This window comes from Callospermophilus lateralis, chromosome 10, assembly GCF_048772815.1.
Source record: "Callospermophilus lateralis isolate mCalLat2 chromosome 10, mCalLat2.hap1, whole genome shotgun sequence".
Taxonomy (NCBI): Eukaryota; Metazoa; Chordata; class Mammalia; order Rodentia; family Sciuridae; genus Callospermophilus; species Callospermophilus lateralis.
In genome coordinates this window covers 104,697,641-104,717,080 of record NC_135314.1, presented here as the reverse complement: position 1 = coordinate 104,717,080, position 19,440 = coordinate 104,697,641, and the positions used below count along the sequence as shown (strand labels likewise).

The 19,440-nt window shown below is 38.4% G+C and overlaps 1 protein-coding gene and 1 pseudogene across 5 annotated transcripts in view; both read right to left on the bottom strand.

Moving 5' to 3' along the window:
• The window catches only part of Rnf13 (ring finger protein 13), a 111,257-nt gene that overhangs the window by 66,078 nt on the left and 25,739 nt on the right, over positions 1-19,440 (bottom strand). For all 5 annotated transcript variants that reach the window (XM_076868496.2, XM_076868495.2, XM_076868494.2 and 2 more), the window contains exons 2-3: positions 15,703-15,829; positions 11,999-12,079 (exon numbers count right to left, since the gene is read on the bottom strand). Coding sequence is in view for 4 of the 5 variants with exons in the window: in XM_076868495.2 (XP_076724610.2) it covers positions 11,999-12,079; positions 15,703-15,816 (195 nt within the window). In the remaining variant the exon portion in view is untranslated. The remainder of the gene's footprint in view (positions 1-11,998; positions 12,080-15,702; positions 15,830-19,440) is intronic.
• LOC143408693 (ATP synthase F(0) complex subunit C1, mitochondrial pseudogene) lies at positions 8,386-8,782 on the bottom strand (annotated as a pseudogene).

Here is a 19,440-nt window from a genome sequence, read left to right as displayed (position 1 = left end):
CCAAGCAGTTTTTCAAAGTGGTTTGGGTTACCAAGTTTTAACTGCAATAGTCAAATAACTAAAACATAAAAATCATACTAAACGTAATCTTGTTTTAATGCTTCAGAAGATATTTAGTTTGGGGTAAATGTAATGTAAATAATTACTTTTGTTGACAAGTTAAAATGGTTAAGAAGTCATAAAGAGATAACTCAAGTGATTTTCTAAAAGATGTTTCAGGCTGAACAGAGCCTCTGGATTCAGCACCAGTGAAGATGTTGGGAATGCCAAGAAGGAAACTGGCAGCAGGCCCCTGAGTGTACCTCCTGCAGTAAGAGTGTAAAGCACAGGTGGGAGGAAGCAAGAAAGGTGGTGAGGTAAGAAAGGTGGTGAGGTGTCTGTGGGTACCTGAGAGAGGGCACAGTGACGGCCAATAGCAGGGGGCTGTGGACCACTTCATGCTGGCTGAGTCAGGGCCCTCCACTCCGTATCAACACCTCGCCCTAGAGTGTACCTGTGCAGCAACTATGAGGTGACTGCTACTATCATCCTTCCATGCACAGACAAGGAGACTTCTCAAAACAATGATGGAATAAGCCAAAATCTTATAAAGCAGCCATGCAACCTCAGAGCTCAAGCCCCAGACTTAGGCTCTTGGCCACTCTGGGACACAGCCTCAAGGCCCTCCCCCACCAAAAAAAGAAAAAGCACATACTGAATAAAGAACAAAATGGGCAACAAGGAACGGCTTTTATAAAGATAAACCAAGAGGTTATGAACCTTGATTCCAAAATTTTATACAAATACTTTAAGTCACAGTGATGTCAGTGGGACCTATCATATATGTTTTATATTCAAACAGAGACCAAAAAGTTTCAAGTGATCAATCACACTTTGTAATCAGCTGTCTTCCTAATGTGAGACAAATGAATTTATTTATATCAGCTTTCTGGAATGTTAAAAGTCCCCACTGTCTTTTTACTAATTCTTCATTTATTTTTTAAATCATTCTTCCAGAATCTACCGGTAACTTTCACACATGCAGCACATTTAACTTCTTTTCCCTAGGCAGCTGGAGATGCATTTTTTTCTTATGCATTAAAACGTCCCTTCAGGGCTGGGTGTATCATTCAGTGGTAGAGCACATGCTTTGAATGCATCAGGGCCCCTGGGTTTGATTCCCTAAAGAAAAGGAAAAGATTAAAAAAAAAAAAAATTTTTTTTAAATTTTACTCAGATAATATTAAATTCCTTTAAATAAACTCCTTTTCTTCTGAATGCATTAGTCTCATTTTAGGAGGTTAATGGATAAGAAAGAGTTCCTGACCAAGAAATTTAGGTGTTGGAAGCCATGTATAAATTACGAGTTTGTTTGAGCCAACATAAGGCAGGCGGCTACGTTATGGGAACTACTGGGTGAAATCCCTCAGCTCGAGAAAGCCAGAATGTTCTGGTGCCTAGGTTCAAACGCAAATGCCTGGAGATGGGTGTAACCTGCCCCAAACAACGTGTTTGCCCCATCTTTATCCTGTCTTCATCAAGAAGCCTGCCACACTGAAACCTTTTAATGTATTTCCCCTTAAATAAAGGATTGGGGACTTTTTTCCTTGTTCAGTTCCAGTTCCTAACAGGGCTGGAAGACCCACCAGGCGAGCCGCTTTTAAAACTATAATCTGCCTATTGTCTTTTGTTCTTTATTATTTTTCTGATCTTTTATCTTACCAGTTAGTTCACACCTCCAAAAAAGAATCTGCTCTACCAGGGTGCTGGTAACACTGTCATTTAAGGGTTAACAGATAATTTTTAATTATTTTTATTAGATTTTTTAAAACCACAAACTGCGTGTGATACAACGGCAGAGAATGAGGCAATTCTAACTACAAAGGCAATCACCGAAAAAGTGGCATAGGACTTGTCCCTACACTTCATATTTCAGTTTGGTAACAAAAACTATTTAAGAGATTACACTCAGTTGATCTGGCCAATGCAAGTTGACAGGAACCTCACACTTAAACCTGCTCTAGACGTTCTGTGTCAATGCTTGCATGCATCATAAAACTGACTTCAGTTTCTGGCAAACAATTTGACCAATGTTTCTACTATGCTATAACTCTCCCATCTTTTAGGACTGAAGGGAAAAACATTAGTGTATTACTTATTCCAAGCTCCATGCCCACTTGCAAATTTGATAGCCATATCTCCCATGTCTTTCTGCACATCACCGAGGAAAGCACTAAATAAGATGGAAATTTGAAGGTATACAATAATTTTTAAATTAAATTTTAACTGAATTAAAAGAAAAGATTTAGAAAAATCCTTTCACAAATATGACATTACATTTATGCTGTCTCAATATTACACCTCACTTTTTACACTCAGCTAGGATTCTCCCCAATAAATTCTTTGGGTTATATGTTCTACTTAATGAATTATAGTTTAAATTTTAATGAAAATGATTATAAAATATCATTTTTAAAAGCCATTAATAAACCAAGCATGGTGGTGCACGCCTATAGTCCCAGCTACTCGGGAGGCTGAAGTAGGAGGATTGCAAGATCAAGACCAGCCTCAGCAATTTAGAGAGGCCCTGAGCAAGTTAGCAAAACCCTGGCACACAATGAAAAACAGAAAGGGCTGGGGGTTTTAGTTCAGTGGTAAAAAAGCCCCTGGGTTCAACCCCCAGTGCCCTCCCATCAAAAAAAACAGCTCATTAATACTACAAAAGTATTAAAAGAAGCGGGCCTCATCAGCCTGAAACAACAAAACAAAAGAAAATAAAACACAACCTAGCAAAATCTGCAGGACACAACTAAAATGTTACCTTGGGGAAACTTTTAGCACTAAGAAGAAAGACTTCAAATCAGACTTCGTTAACTTTTGTCTAAAGAAACCAGGAAAAAAGAGGTCAAATTAAGCCTAAAATTAAAGTGAAGTGATAAATGACAGCCACTCTCTTCACACCAGTCCTTTGGATGTACATTATTGTGGACAAGTAGATGGCTTTAAAGGGTTGGGGAACTCGCCAGAGACAGAATGGGCGTGGGAAGCCCAGCAGCTCCCACCCAGGAGGAGCGCCTCACCTTGGCAAGGCAGCTCAACACCAGGGCCAGCCCAGGTCCCACCCTCCCAGCCCAGCCCTAACTCTGGCACTGTGCTCACAGTCACTGCTCCTCATTAAAAGCACACATCTCATTTAAATTATTAGCATTCTCTTCTACCTTCCTATCACCTCCCATGATACCTGCATGTGACAGCAGAAGTGGTGTGAAAGTCTGAGTAGGACTTACAGGAAATCCAGGTGACCTAAGGAAGCTGGCTATCAAACACACTCGAGGTGCGGAACACACAACAGCTGTACACTCCCAAATCAGGCTCAGCAAACACCTCCAGCCTGACTCTAGAAAAGAAGTTTAGGCTCTGAGATGATAACTCTCCCAAGAACACTCAGCTGGTGAATGGCGATGCTGTCAAACCCTGAGCAAAACAGAAAGATGTTCCTCTTGTTCAAAACTTGACTTTCAAATTTAACTTAAATACAAAAAGAAAATGAAGTGAGATCGGTGAGACTGAAGATTTTCCTTTAATATTAGTTGCTACATGAAGCCAATGATGAAGATGATATCTGGGCTAAACAAACCCATTTGGAAAAGAAAAAAGTTCAAGCCACTTAAAATAAATTGCGAAGGACCAGTGGGAATTTGTAGCATAAAATTAAAGATAGTTTTATATGTACAGAACCAGTCAATATAGTTTTTACTTTATTTCAATACTTTTACCCCAATCAACAGATAGTACTATAATTATTTATTAACTTTAGGAAAAAATTCCTTGTTTTATAAAGGATTCATTTTCAGATTTCATGACAAAGAAAATTCTCTTAGAATCTACTGTCTGCCAAAGACCACAAGTAACATGTCTGTTGCAAAAGTTCAACTTGGCAAAGAAAAGAGTAGTTGGATGAAAGCTGTGCATTGAGTGAAGCAATGACCCACAGTCCTGAGCCGCTCAGTTTCTCTCTCTGCATGCCACCTCACTCCTGGCAGCCCTGCTGCTCAAGGCTGCTGACCTGCTCAGCTCTCACAAGACATAAAATAAGATGAGCAAGGAGAACAAAGGAAGCTGCTTTATCTCCAACCTACCTCTTATTGTCAGAAAACAAAATACAACCTGAAGATTTGGGGTTTTATCCTCAACTTTCTCCACAGAGGCCGTGAAGTCCAGCAGAAAACAGACAACATAACAGAGACTAAACACAGCAGAGGCCAAGCTCTCAGGCCCTAAATGTGATTTTCATGCTTATCAAATAACACTAATGAATACATTAGATAGCAAATATATATTTAGAGATTTGGGTCATTTCCTACTTAATAACTTACTCCAAACAGGTCACCCTGTTTGGATTAATTTCAGTTTTATTTCCTCTTTTTTACTTAAATATTCACTTATTAAAGTATTTATTGATCTTCTACTATAAGACAGGCAGTGCAGGACACAGCCTAATGGCGTGAGGTAAAGACAGAGATCATGTTCTCAAAAAATCTGCAATTCATGCCAGACACTGTCCAGTCATCCCTTTGGATCATGGGCAGTTGATTCCAGAACCCCCTAAAGGTACTAAAATCTACAGACGGTCCAGTTTCTTATATAAATGGCATGGTATTTGCACAGAACCCACATGGCTTCCTGGTACTTTAAACCATCCCTAAATGTCTTGTAGCATCTAAGACAATGTGCTTGCTCTGTAAATAGTTGTCATTTGTATCATTTAGAGAATAACAACAAGAAAAAAGTACATGCATGTTCAATATGGATGCAATTTTTAAAAAATGGTTTTGACCCGCAGTTCCTTGAAACCATAAATGCTGAACCCACTGATACCGAGAGCCAACAGCAGCAGGCATATGCAACATAAAGAACCTGCTTTTGTGAGAACCCCCAGGGTAACCTTTCCCTTCCTGGCTCCCCATTCACCAACTTACTAATTTGTAAATATTGAATATTGGTAAAATTGTTCTAATAGGAACATGAGAAAATGACCCAAGTTGGTGATCATTTTGAATGCACATCCTTCCAGTGTTTGATACAGTTGAAATTCAATTTTTATGAGATGAATCAGATATAAAGACAGCAAAACCAGAAATCTCCTTTGTATTGAAGCAGTATCACTACAACAGCGGAGGTTTATAGAATATCTTGTTTCAAAGGATTAGGGGAGCCCATTCATTTGAAGCATTTTTATCATTAGGTAAACCATGACATGCAGATTACTGGAAAGAAGAGGAATTTATGCTACACCTTCATGATGCTTGGGCAGCAGGTACACTTACCCAGACACCAACATGCGATCCAAGAGCCTACGTGCTTATATGAAACTCAGGTGCAATGCATAGAGTTCTCTATAACATGTCTCAATATTTGATAGGCCAATTTAAAAAACCATGTAAGATGTTATAATTTGGCCAGAGTGAGCCTTTAATTAATGATTTAAAAATCATGAAGAGATATTCTACTTTCACAACTTCCATAACTAATTTTCACCATAACTGGTCAAAATTATTTTAAAAATAACCATTTATGGTCTCTGAAAGTTGTCCTAGGGCATACAGCAAATAAAGAAACATTTAATCATAAAATATAAGGAAACCTTCATGACATTGAGTTTGACAATGATTTCTTGGTAATTATAATAAAATTATAAGCAACAAAAACAACAAAAGAAAAAAATAGAGAAGATGGACTTCAAGAAAATTGAGAGATTTAGAGAACTAAAGGACACTTTAACAGAGTAAAAAGGAAACCCACAGACTAGGAGTAATAATTTGCAATCACATCATTGATAAGGGATTGTTACTCTTAATATGGAAAGAACTCCTATGAATCAACAACAAAAAGCCTGATTAAAAAGTGAACATAGGACTTGAACAGATATTTCTCCAAAGACATACAAATGGCCAAAAAGCACATGAAAAGGTACTCAACATCATTAATCATCTGGGAAATACAAATCAAAACCACGATGAGATACTACTCTATACCCATTAAGATGGATGCATTAAAAAACAGAGAAAAATAACAAATGTTAGCAAGGATATAAAGAAATAGGAACCCATGAATATTGTTGGTGGGAAGGTAAAATGGTGTAGCCCCCACGCAAAACAGTATAGGACTAACTCAAAAAAAAAAAAATGCAGCAGCTGTGTTTAGAGATCTCGTGAGCGTGGAACAGGGTGAGACCAAGGGAATTTTTCTTCTTGATTTTTCAAGGAAACAGAGAAAATACTTTAAGACCTCAGGGTAGAGAAGGATTATTAAAAACACAGAAAATGAAGACTATCAAAAAGGTGTCTGCATCAAAATTCCAGTTTGGGCATAACAAAAGGCAATCTAAGCACAGAGTGCAAAACTCCTGAAACTCACAGCCAAAGGACCAAAGGGCTCTAGTCTGGATTTCTATAAATCAGTATTCTAACAACTGACAAGTCAATCCAAAAGTAAGTTAAAAAGAAGAATTTGAACAAGAAGAAACTGCTTGACCAATAATCCTACAGAAAGATGCTTCATCTCACTAGTAATCCAGGAAATACCAAGTCAGAACAAGCTGCCATCTCACATCCACCATGTTAGCAAAAAGTTACTTCTGACAACACCAAGTCTTGGCAAGGACATAGCAATACTTGAACTCAGTTTCCTTCAGTGAAGGAAGGAAGGGGGAAGCCACAACCCCAAACTCCAAGACCTCCTAGAATGTTTGATGGGGACTCTTGGCGATGAGCTCCCTGTGAGGGTCTCACTCAGAAAGGGGACCACACCATACAATTTCTCTTCGTCAGCTCTCTTCTCATTTCTGAGACTTTGGGGAAAATACTGATGCCCTTTTGATCTGAGGCACAACCACAGGTGGCTGCAAAAAAAAAAAAATCACAGAAATAGAAACGCTCCACAGTCCCAGCTGCTGTTCTGAAAGAGAGCTACTGTCTTCAGAAACACCAGCTCAGGAGCGGTTTGTTCCTATACTGTGAAAGGCTTCACACAGGCCCAAAGGGTTTCGGAGGCTGGTAGAAGCCCTGGGCCAGACTAATTTGGCCCAATGAGAGGGGGAGCTGGAACAGCACCTAGGAGTGTCTACATAGGATGCTGACACAGTTCTATGTACACCTGCTGTGATTTGTAAGATGTTAAGTCCCTGGCAAAAGGAATTGGAGAAGAGAATGAAGATGAAGGGTTTTCAAACATGGCTCTAATACAAGAAAGTACAAGCCTCCAGAACAGAATTCTCAAAAATGTAAGATTCTCCCAGAGACTTATTTTTATCCATATACCAAAACCTGCTGTCTCCCTGCAGCTCCTTTATATTCACATGGATTAAAGCACTTCAGCCTGGAAATAGAAAACACAGATTTCTTACAATTTTTTAAAGAGTAGCAGTCATGTCCTCATATGGGCCTTAACCAAATAGACCAGTAATATTATAAACTAGTTAAGAATCCGATTCACTTGCTTTTTAAAAATTCTAATCTAGCCTACTAAAAAATAGAATTCTAAAAATCTAGAAGGTGAAGGGTAAGAATAAAACTAATAACTGCCTTCTTACTAATCCGACTACTAGAGAGAGAAATAAGAATTGAGGGTAATTAGGGGGAAGTTAAAATTTTATACTTATACTAGTTAAGTGACACTGTTTAATATATTTAAAATATCATTTTACCAAGAAAAAGAACTAGTATTTTACAAAAATAACTATTTTATAGCTCAGAATAAGCTGTCCAAATAAATTATAAACTGATTGATTTCATTAATGACATACGTTGCAAAGTCTAATAAAAAGTTATCTACAAAAGATATTTTTATATAAGAAACTAAAATATAAAACTGAAAACAGCCCTTTCCTAACTAAAAATATAAAATATTTTTTTTAACTAAAGGTCTATAACACTGGCATGCCATATCTTAATTCATGAAAAGATTCACATTTTTCCATTGAAGCTCAAATTAGCTAAAAATGTCCTTGGCTTTCTGATTCTCTTGCATCATTTTTTAAAAAATACAGAGTAGAAAAAAGAGAAAATACAGGGGAAGACAGAGAGGGCCTCTGAATATTATTAGCTTAATGTTGGAACATATATGAATGAACTGCAAACACAAAAATCAACTGATATGAGCTATATGACCAATGCTTATGTCTTCTAGATTATTCTGATGGAATCCAGTGACATAAAGACCTACAGAACATGGAATACTAAGACCAACAGTAATTACCCCCTCTAAACTCTCTGGGAAAAGTTTAAAAGGTATTCCTAACCTGTCTCTTTCTTTTTTTAGAGAAATGTGGTTTAATAGTACAGCTCAGCACACTCCAGCACCAGTGGAGTTGAAGCAGCAGGGACGTGTGGGTGATCCCACAGAGCCTCACATGGCAAAGAGGATGAGGAAGGTGACCATCAAACATAAGAGCCCCATGGCCTCAGACAGGGCAAAGCCAGAATGGCATAGGAGAAGAGAGACGGGTTCCTGGCATAGCCAATGATCAAGCTGCCAAACACAGTTCCAATGCCAGTCCCTGATCCGGCTGCACTGTGGCAGCCCCGGAACCAATGAACTTGGCTGCTGTGTCAATGTCCCGGGATACAACACTGGTCTGGAACTCCTGTCTGGCCACCTGGAGTGGGGAGCTGCTGCTGTAGAAAGGCTGTTTAGATGAGTTCTCTAGTCTACTCAGGAAGGAGGCAGACACAGGCCTGATCATACCCCTGGTACTAAAGCGGATCAGAGCCAGAGAAATGAGCAGTGCCCTGGTGGTCTGCATTTTTTTAGTCTCTCTGCTTTAGCCCTTAGTCCCAGTGCTCAGCTCCCTACCCACATGTCCTGGGGACTCACCTGTCTCTTAATAACCACAATGCTTTTTTAAATTAACTTGGTTATGTTTTTAACTTATTGGTTTTACAGACATTATGCCATAGTGAGCCACCCCACTTTGGTATCATCAAGTGCTCCTTGTAAACAATGAGTAGGTTGGCGTTTTTCATCCTGATTCTGAGCAATAGCAAAGCCAATCATGCAACCACAGACGCTTTCTATAAGAATTCAATGATTTGGGCTGGGTTAAGGCTCAGAAGTAGAGTGCTCGCCTGGCATGTGCAAGGCCCTGGGTTCAATCCTCAGCATCACATAAAAATAAAAAATTAAATAAAGATATTGTGTCCAACAACAAAAAAAAATATTTTAAAAAAAGAATTCAATGATTTATTTGAACATCCTCTCTTTACTCTTCCCATATTTCACTTCTGGGTTTACCCTACATTGTCACAGTGCAAAAAAAATCAGATACTTAAAATTAGGCAATAAAAAAACAAAATTATTTGTTTATATTTCAAACTATTTCTGAAATGTAAACTGACTTGACAGTAACACAGAAATAGAGGAGCACCAAGAAGACTATGGTTATCAAGAATTAATGAAACTCTTTTAAAACAAATTCACTAAGCAAAAAGGTTTTTCAGTGAGAAGGACAGTCCGAAAGAAAGGCTGCCAGCTCACATCGTTAGTAATCAGAGAAATGCAAATTGAGACAAGATTATACTTTTTGCCAATCAGATTGGCAAAAGTCAAGACACCGATAATTATCAGTGATGGCAAGAGTACAGAGATGGGTGTTCTCAGACACTGTTAATTGAAAAGAATCAGAATAGCCTTTAGAAAAGTAGTTTGATAGTATCTATGAAAACTTTAAATGTTATGTGCCCATTCTTCTTTCAGACCTCTATTCTACAGAAATAACTGGACTTCAGACAAGGAACCAATGTATCTGTTAATAGGAAACAACTAATAAACCACAATCATTCATAAGATAGAATACCATGCAGTGCTTACCAGGAACTTGCCAGATTTACAGGTGCTGCTTGATAAGCTAAGAGGTACAGGGATTAAAGTGCAGTGCAGTGAAGCCGGCCATGAATTACTTGAGTGTCTTCTCTCAGTATGGCAGCCAGGAAGATTTTAGGTTTAACCTTGGGAATTATCTGTGGCCATATATTGCCCAAGGCTCATGACCTTTACCTCCACTCTACTAGGAAGATCCCTCAAATTAACTCTGGAGATGAGCATAACCCATTGGGAACTGGACAGTTGACCTTCAACCTTTTTTGGTGAAGAACATTCTAAGGAAGGCCTTTGATGTTCCCCAATAGAAATAAAGTAAGCACAGGCTCCATTTTGTCTTTTTAGTATATAAGCTCAATCCCATATGATTAGCTTGCCTATCCTAGCCTCCGCTTTTTGAAATTATTTTCTGTGTCCTGTGGATTCTTCCTCCACCTATTTTTCTTAGCTTTTATTTCACAGCCAGCCCATTCCACCAGGGGAAACCTCATTCCCATCACCTGCTTAGGACACAGGCAGGATTGCAGAGTAGCTATTATAATAAATATCTGTCAATAATGGTTCCCCAAATATTCTGAACCCCTCTCCTGACACCGATTCTCACCTTCCCTAAGTAGTATAAACAAACATAAACAAACCAAAAAAGAATACCATATTTCCCGGCCTTCCCCAAAGGTAGGTATTTCTCCAAAGTATGTGGCTAGTAATTAATTACATGGCCTAGAGTTTGTCAATTAGAAAAATCCAGGTATTACGTTTGGAAGTGATCATGTGAGAAAACAGTCAGGCAAAGGTTATTTTTTTGGTTAGCTTAATGACAGCAGAGGCATAATGTTTGGGGATAAAACTGAAGAAGTTTTCTGATGAGAGAAAAGGTGGTAGGATAGTCCAGTGGCTACAGAATCCTTTGTGAAGCCAGTTCTACAAGGTGGTTGTCAGCGTATTCCTGAAACTGTCTGGAAACTGTTTTCTAGGCTGTGATTCTCTAAACATCATTACCCTTTATAAATCATTTTCTGGATAAAACTAGCTAAAGTGGATTCTATTACAAGAATTAAGAAAGCTTTTATATACACAAAGGATAACCATTTTTTTTATCTTTATACGTTCAAAAAATTATGAACAAAAAATACCTGAAAAGCATCATATATTCAGAGAGGTCTGAAGGTCCATAAGTCACTGATAAAATCTACTGCCAACAGGGAAATGCAACTGGTGTACACAGGTGGAAAGCATAACAGAAGGCTCTTCCATTTCTTTTGTATACTTTTTTTTACAATAAGATATCATTATATAATGTCAGGAATCTTTTCTTAATTTAAAATCTTTAAAAAAAAAAAAAAAAAAAGCTAGAAGCCAATATGCCCAGCAAGGCACTGGGTTCGATCCTCAGCTCCACATAAAAATAAATAAATAAAATAAAGGTATTGTGTCCAACTACAACTAAAAACAACAAAAAAAATTTTTTTAGACATGCATGCCATAAATGAAGCGATTCTATATTTTAAAATGTACACTATAGAAATTATTGAATGAATACACAAGGATGAAAACATTCGTTGTCAGTAACAAATGGATAACCCAAATATTTACTATGAAAAATTAAACAAAACAAAGTTCAAATTCACTGTATTTAATGATAAAACCATTAAGCCATTAATAATAATAATAATAATAATAATAAATAATATAATGGAATACCTTTACTTGTCAGAATAAAAAAAAAATGACCTCGGCATACAAATTAAGGGAGGAAGGCAGGTTATAAAGGAGCAAGTTTCTAGTGGTGTTGGATAATATTGTCCAAGCACTGACGTAAATACATGAACACACACATACATCTACATATACATATACACAGAAAATATCCTAGAAAACAGATCTGAGATATTATATACTAAATGGTAACAGTGGTAGTGCTGACTACTACAACCACAGGAGAGCTTCACTTTCTTCCTCATGCCTTTCTTGGTGTGTGTTCACTGGGACTGAATCCCAGGCCTCTCGCATACCTTGTGAACAGCTTTTACTCTTTACAAACAACCACTCATGGTTTTTATAATGTTTTGATTCTTTAATGAAAGAACAACAGAAATATCCTTATTAGATACCTTGTGCCTTTATGACATTACTGTTTTCTTACCTTTAAGCCTTCAGCTGGAAGTCTATAACCAAATCTTGCTGGAAGATCATCAAATGTCTGAGATGCATTTTCCAAATTGTACTAAATATAAAATTAAAATTAAAAATGAGGTTAAGGCCAGTTTATACATAACATTAAAAGTTTATGATAAAGTGTCACTTCCACAATTCTGATTATTGCTGCTCATCACAATAAAATCAAATGTGACAATGTGCATCTACTAAAACAGCAAAGAATATATACAACTTAAATACGACTGTTAAAATCTGATTCTGACTTCATATGTTATTATCAAACAGCAACAATGACCCTGTCACATTAAACAAGCTACAGTTTTCTGAGCTTTTCTCACTGATAATTCCCTAGCAAGGAATTTTCTAGACAGAACACTTTTCAGCAAGAGAGCTCCATTTTATTTTTCTGTGTTATAAGGGTCTGATTGAACAAAAGACTCTATCTATGAAAGATGACTCTTCCCCAGAGAAAGGAGGGGAAATCATACTTTTAAGGATTTGTTGATTCTGATGTAAGCTGAACATTTTTATCCAGTGAGTGGAACAGTGGAAGGATGGAATGCAATGAAATGTACGCACAGAAAAGCTGAAAGTACTCAGGCTTCTTCAAAACTTGCCCCTTCCATACAGATATTCAGAACTGTACAATATATACCAATACAATAAATATTATTGGTAAATGCAATATTATATCCACTAACAAACAAAACTGTTCTTTTAGAAGACCGTAGTAATGATACAATTATGAGATGAAATACTCATAGTAAAGGTTTGCTTGGTCCTCCCATCCTTCTGTTATGGTCAGTGTTATGAAACACTCTTGCTTTACTTCAAGAAACTTTATTTTGAAACTTTGTTTCAAAAGTTGCTTATTCACTCTGCATATTTAGTTTCCTCTTCCTTATTTCTGTTATTCTCAGTATTTACTATAGAGTGAACATCACTGTGAAGGAGGCAGCAGACTCATCTCACAATGACATCACTCCTGCTGTCTTCTGAAAGCATTATTATTTCACCAGCACCTCTCTCCTTCCCCAGTACTAAAAGTAAAGCACCTTTTGTTTTACTAGCCTTGTTCAAGGTAAGAACACGTCTTTAAAACAATGTGATCTTGTTACCACCCACTGGGTGCACTCTGCTGTTCAACATGCTGACCTCACAACCATCAAGGAATCAACCCTCTGACAAATGGAACCACAAGGCAGACTAGGGTGGACCAAAATCCAGTAGTTGGACTCCATGAAACAAAGAGTAAAATGCGATGGATACAACTTCTCAGTAAGAACATGGAAGAAACTCAAAGGTAACAAGCCACTTGTGGCCTCTGGGCCTCAAGATATTTGGTGTCGATCTGGTCATCACTAGACTCGGCTAGCTCTGCAAAGTCTAAACTTCCATTTTCCTAGATGGAAATTCACATAATCAATAACACCACATTTCTTCAGGGGTCAAAGGAAAGAGAAACAATGAGATTAGAGACAAAACAGTCATCTAAAAGAAGCAAGGAGCAAATGCTATTAAAAGAAAATACAATAGCAGTAAATCCCCAAGGCTCTTAATCAGTTTAGACATTTACTCAAGCCCTCTTGTGTAATGAGCAGGCACCAGAAGCACAGAGCTTAGTGAGCCACAGTTTGCCTCCCAGGTACTCAGGTCTGGGGCTTATGCAATAGTCAGCAAAGCACCAGAGAGGCATCTCCATTGCCCCTCAGAACTCTCAACTCTAGTTCACAAGCATGTTGACAGCCAAGAGGGAAACTTCAATGGACAAAAAGAAAAGGAAAACCAAGGAACTGGGCAGACAAACAGCACAAATCAACTGACACCTCTACAAATGAAGCACCCAGTTCTGGTCCAGATAGAACTAGAATCAACATGCAGTCCAACTACTCAGCTTGGTACTGGCCAACTCAGACTTCAGGGATGCTCAGGCTCAGCTGAAAGGAAGACCTAGCATCTCTACCTCCTACTCACTCCTCGCCTTGCCTCTCAGTGCCTGCTCTTCCCAGCCATAGACCCTTTCCAGCCAGCTCCCTTTCCAGTGGTCTCTGCAGCATGCCCCTCAGTGCCAGCAGAGACAGATGCTCACGGCGCCCCTGCTGGATGACATCACATAGCATATCCCACGCCTGCATGCCTGAGGCACAGGAAACAAGCCAACAAGGAGGACTGATTCCCCTCTGTACTGTGCCTTTTTTTCTGTCTCACAGCTCCAGTAGTCTCATACCTTCTTGAGGATGAGAGTGAAGGACAATCAGAATAATTACAATGAAGATAATAAATGATATACAAGACATTTACCAGGTATGGATACCACTCTAGTAGTTAACGTATTTAATTATCATAACACTCCAGTTTTTTTAAAAAGAAAATGGAGGTATCTACATTGGCAAAGTAATTTGATCAAAGTCACACAGCGGGTTGGAGTCGTGGAGCAGTCCACTAAAAATCATTTAACTACCAGAGAGCTGGAGCACAAGATAAGAACCCATCTCAGACACAAAGAAAGAAAGGAAAGAGTGACGGGCACCAAAAGTAACAGAAGGACAAAAAGGAAGACCTCAAAGATGAGAAGGAAAACAAGAAAAACTCCATTCCCTGATCAGTCCATAAATCCCCTAACTCATTTCAAAAAGCATTCCAACAATATTCCAAGGCCTTTGGGGACCAGTTTAGAGGAGAGATTTGAATAACAATGGACTCAGTCCTTAAAGATTCTATTTCTATTCGACCTACACATGCCACCTACACTCCACCTCTACTCCACCTACTCCAGACTACACCAGCAGAAGGAAAAAAAACTAATCCACCAGTTCTCTGGTAAAGAAAGTGACAGGGACTGAGGATCTCACATGGTCCACAGTAAAGCTGCTCTGCCTTCGAAAAACCAGCCTGGCTCACACAAGTTCTACAAAGATCCTGGAATTTTCCTGAAGTGCTTTTTATATGCAGAAGCACAGCTGAGGACCACACCAAGCTTTAGTCAGCAACAATTCTGGTCCTTCTATCCCTTATCCAGTATCATTAAGTAAACAGCATCAAGAAAGTAAAAACTATAAATCCTTAGCAAAGACCTGGTGTATAGGACCATCTACCCCCCACCCCCACCCCACAGAGTTAATTCCTCTTTCCCTACCTTCACAAAATGAGAAACAGGAAATACAAGTACTTCCCATACAGAAGAGAGTAAGACGTGGCTGAGAGAAGGACCAAGGTCTAGAGAGCAATCACTCTCTTTCTCTAAATACTTCTCCATTCACCATCAAAGAAAGGAGCCCTCTACTGCTCTTCTGATTCATTAAGGCTAACCTTAAATTGAAAATTTTCTGTGTCTTGTAGTATTTCTTAAAATATCATTATCGCTAAGGATGCTATTGACATCTCACAGTCATTAAATATGCTGGTACCAAGAAAAACAGCAGGATTCCACCTGAATACACAAGCACGCAGGCAGGTATGCACAGGCACCTACCACACACACATCAGGAGCGGTAGCACCTATCAGGTGATGTGCATGAGGTCTTGCATCAAGTGTTAAACAATACAAAATGAAGATATGCCCCATTCTCAAGTACCTGTCCTTTGGGCAAGTCTGTAGGTACATATCTTCATAATATTCTGTCATTCAAGACTCTCATAAAGCCTTTCTTTAAGGAATGCTCAGACATGAATAAATTTTCCTGTACTTACAGCTAAAATGTCCGCCTCTACAGGCAGCAGGTTTAAGAAGGCAAAGAGTTGGACGGTCAAGAGGGTGTAGACTTGTGTAGCCGATAGCATGAGCATCCCTATGGAGAGCAGCATCGTGTCAAATCACCTGGAAGACAAGGACACAAACAACCATCAGAGTTGGTGCCTGTTCCATGAGAACAGTCATATGCCATTGAATTCCTAATGTTCAAAAATATCCACTCTAGTTACAAACGTGTTAGCTGACATTAAAATGAAAACACATTCCAGAAGCATTAAGAATCTATATCATAAGCTTATCCATAAGCATAACCAGCACCTGCATGACTCACGGTGTGTCATGCACAAAGCAAACTTCCTCCCACAGTGCCGGGTCTACTAACCCAATTTTAAGAAAAACTAAATTTCAATCCAAATTATGGTTTAAAACACACAGAAGAAAAATTCTAGCCAGTGCAATCAGGCAAGAGAATAAAATAAAAGTGTAAAAAATAGGAAAGAAAGAAGTCAAAATCATCACTGCTTGCAGAAAATATGATCCTATACTTAGAAGATCCAAAAAAAATCCATCAAAAGACTGCTAACGCTAATAAACAAATTTGGTGAAGTAGCAGGTTAGGAAATCAACATACAAAAAGCTTTCCTACATACCAACAATGAATCTGCTAAGGAAGAAATCAGGAAAACTATTCCACTAACAATAGCCTTGAAAGAAAGAAAGAAAAAACTAGGAATAAATCTAACCAAGGAGGTGAAAGACCACTACAATGATAACTATAGAACACTGAAAAAAAGAAACTGAAGACACAGAAGAAGAAAACCCTACCCCACCCCATGTTCATGGATAGGCAGAATTAATATTATTAAAACGGCCATGCTACCAAAAACAATATAGAGATTCAATTCAACATCTATCAAAGTACCAAAGACATTCTTCACAGTACTAGAAAAAAAACAGTCCTAAAATTCATTTGGAAGAATAAAAGACCCAGAAAAGCCAAAGCAATTCTAAGTCAAAAAAAGAATGCTGGAGATACCACAATTCCTGCCTTTAAATTATACTGCAAAGCATTAGTAACAAAACTGCATGGTACTGGCATAAAAACAATAAAAACTGACCGATGGCACAGAATAGAAAGACACAGAGACAAAACCACACAGATGCAATAATCTGATCCTTGACAAAGTGCCCAAAACATACAATGGAGAAAAGATAGACTTTTTAACAAATGGTGCTGGGACAACTAGTTATCCATATGTAGAAGAATGAGACTTGATCCTTATCTCTTACCCTGCACAAAAATCAACTCAAAACGGATCAAAGACATCGGAATCAGAACAGAAATTATGCAACTCCTAGAAGTAAATGTATGAGCAATACTCCGATATACAGGCACACGCAATGACTTTCTCAATAGGCCCCACAAAGCTCAGGAAATAATACTAAGAATTAATAAGGAGGATGGCATCAAATTAAAAAGCTTCTGCACAGCAAAAGAAACTATTAGAAATATGAAGAGAGAACCTGCTGAGAGCCATAGCCAAGTAGGAATGACGCATGGCATTTTGGGTTGAAAGGTGACCCTGCTCAGGGTTTAGGGTGGATCCTGCTGGGAACAGGGCGGCTCCAGGTTTAGGGTGGATCCTGCTGGGAATAGGGCAGCTCCAGGATCCTGCTGCCTCAGGGGCCCGCTCCTTTGGAGTTCCCGTTGAGTTCTCTCGGGGTTCTGAGAGAATTGGCGCTCGGAGCCCGGTGGAGGCAGTGTGTTCCCGGGAAGTGTGGGTAGAGTGTCAGGGAGAGTTCGGGAATAAAGAGTTGCTGTTTGAATCTACAAGGCTTTTGTGGTGGCTTGGTTATTTTGTGCCCAGCCAGACTGCAGCAAGAACCCACAGAATGGGAGAAAATCTTCACTACCCACTCTTCTGACAGAGAATTAATATCTAAAATATACAAAGAACTAAAAAAAATCTTACCACCAAAAACCGCAATTAATAAATGGGCAGATGAATTAAATAGACACTTCTCAAAAGAAGAAATACAAATGGTCAACAGTCAGGATGCAGTCATCAGATATACAAACAATAATAAATGCTAGAAAGGATGTAGAGGAAAAGGACGAGCTTTATACTCTTGGTGGGATTATAAATTAGTACAACCACTATGTAAATCAGCATGGAGTTTCCTCAAAAGATTAGGCATGGAACCCCCATATGACCCAGCCATAGCACTTCTCAATTTTTATCTTAATGAATTAAAGTCATCACACTACAGAGACATGTATACCCTCATTTATAGCAGCACAACTGACAACAGCCAAACTATGGAACCAGCCTAGGTGTCCATCAATGGTTGAATGGATCAAAAAAAGGTGGTATATATCCCCAATGAAGTCTTATTCAACCATAAAGAAAAATAAAATTACGTCATTAGCAGGAAAACAGATGGAACTTAAAACCAATGTTAAGAAAAATAAGCCAAACTCAGAAGGTCAAGTATGCTATGTTTTCTCTCATATGTGGAATCTAGAGAGGAAAAAGGAAAAGAAAGATGGGGCAGATTTCATGAAAATCAAAGGGAGATCAGTAAGGGAAGGGAAGTGGGGAAGTGGGGGGGAGTGATACTGGCCAAATTATATTTCATGCATGTATAAAATATATTTGTAATAACAAATCCCATCACTATGAACAATTATAATGCACAATTTAAAAATGTGTAAAGAGAGGGAAAAAACAGAGAACATTTGTCTTAATTTTTTTAATTTGGGCGGTTGGGGATGCAGCTCAGTGGTAGAGCATTTGCCTATAATGTGTGATTGATCCACAGTACCACAGAGAAATAAATAAACTAGATTAAACTTTTTTTAGAAAACAACTGACGAAATTTTAAATGTTCTACAATTTTTAGGAATTTTAGTCTTGGCTCAAGGCAAATTTACTTTATATTTACTCCTGTATGTTGTACCACATTAAAGAATACAAAAAAAATCTGCTTATTATAAAGTATATATTGAACATCTCAAATCCAATATCCAATATCTTCAAAATGGAAACTCTGAACAGCAACATGCTCAGAGTGTTTCAGATTTTGGAGCATTTCCAATTTCTGATTTTCAACTGGTAAAGTCGATATAAATACTCTAAAATCCAAAAACTCCTAAGTCTGAAACACCTCTGGGCTCCAGCATTTTGGATCAGGGGTACCCAACCTTAACAGCCTCTGTTCTTTCCCTCCTAACACTCTGCCCCACAAATCCAAATGGCAACTGTGCAGCTACATTTTCCCCCTCCCCCCACCCCGCCCAATCACACCCAGGTCCCCACCTGGGTTCCTTTCTATCTTAAAGCAAAAAGATAAGGTGAAAGGGCTACATGCTGGCCAAGTGAATGTCAAACCCTCACTGGCCTCAACTGATGCACAGCATGCTTTCAAATACGTGAGAAAAAAAAAATCTGTAAAAATGAGAGGCTTTCTCATGGATTATTTCATTAAATGCCCCCAACTCATGACATCAATTCTGATGATGACTATTGTTGACAACTGCTATGGGTTTAGCAGCAACCAGACAGACTCAATTTCTAAAGTTTTACTCACATACTGGAAGGGAAATAGCTGAGAATGATTTTCAAGCTATCATCTTACAAAGCCATTAAAATCACAGATGAAAACATATTCAAGTATTGTTCCACAAAGACAGAAAAGAGATTAGTGGCTGACGGGGAAGAAGAGAGGGGTTTGAG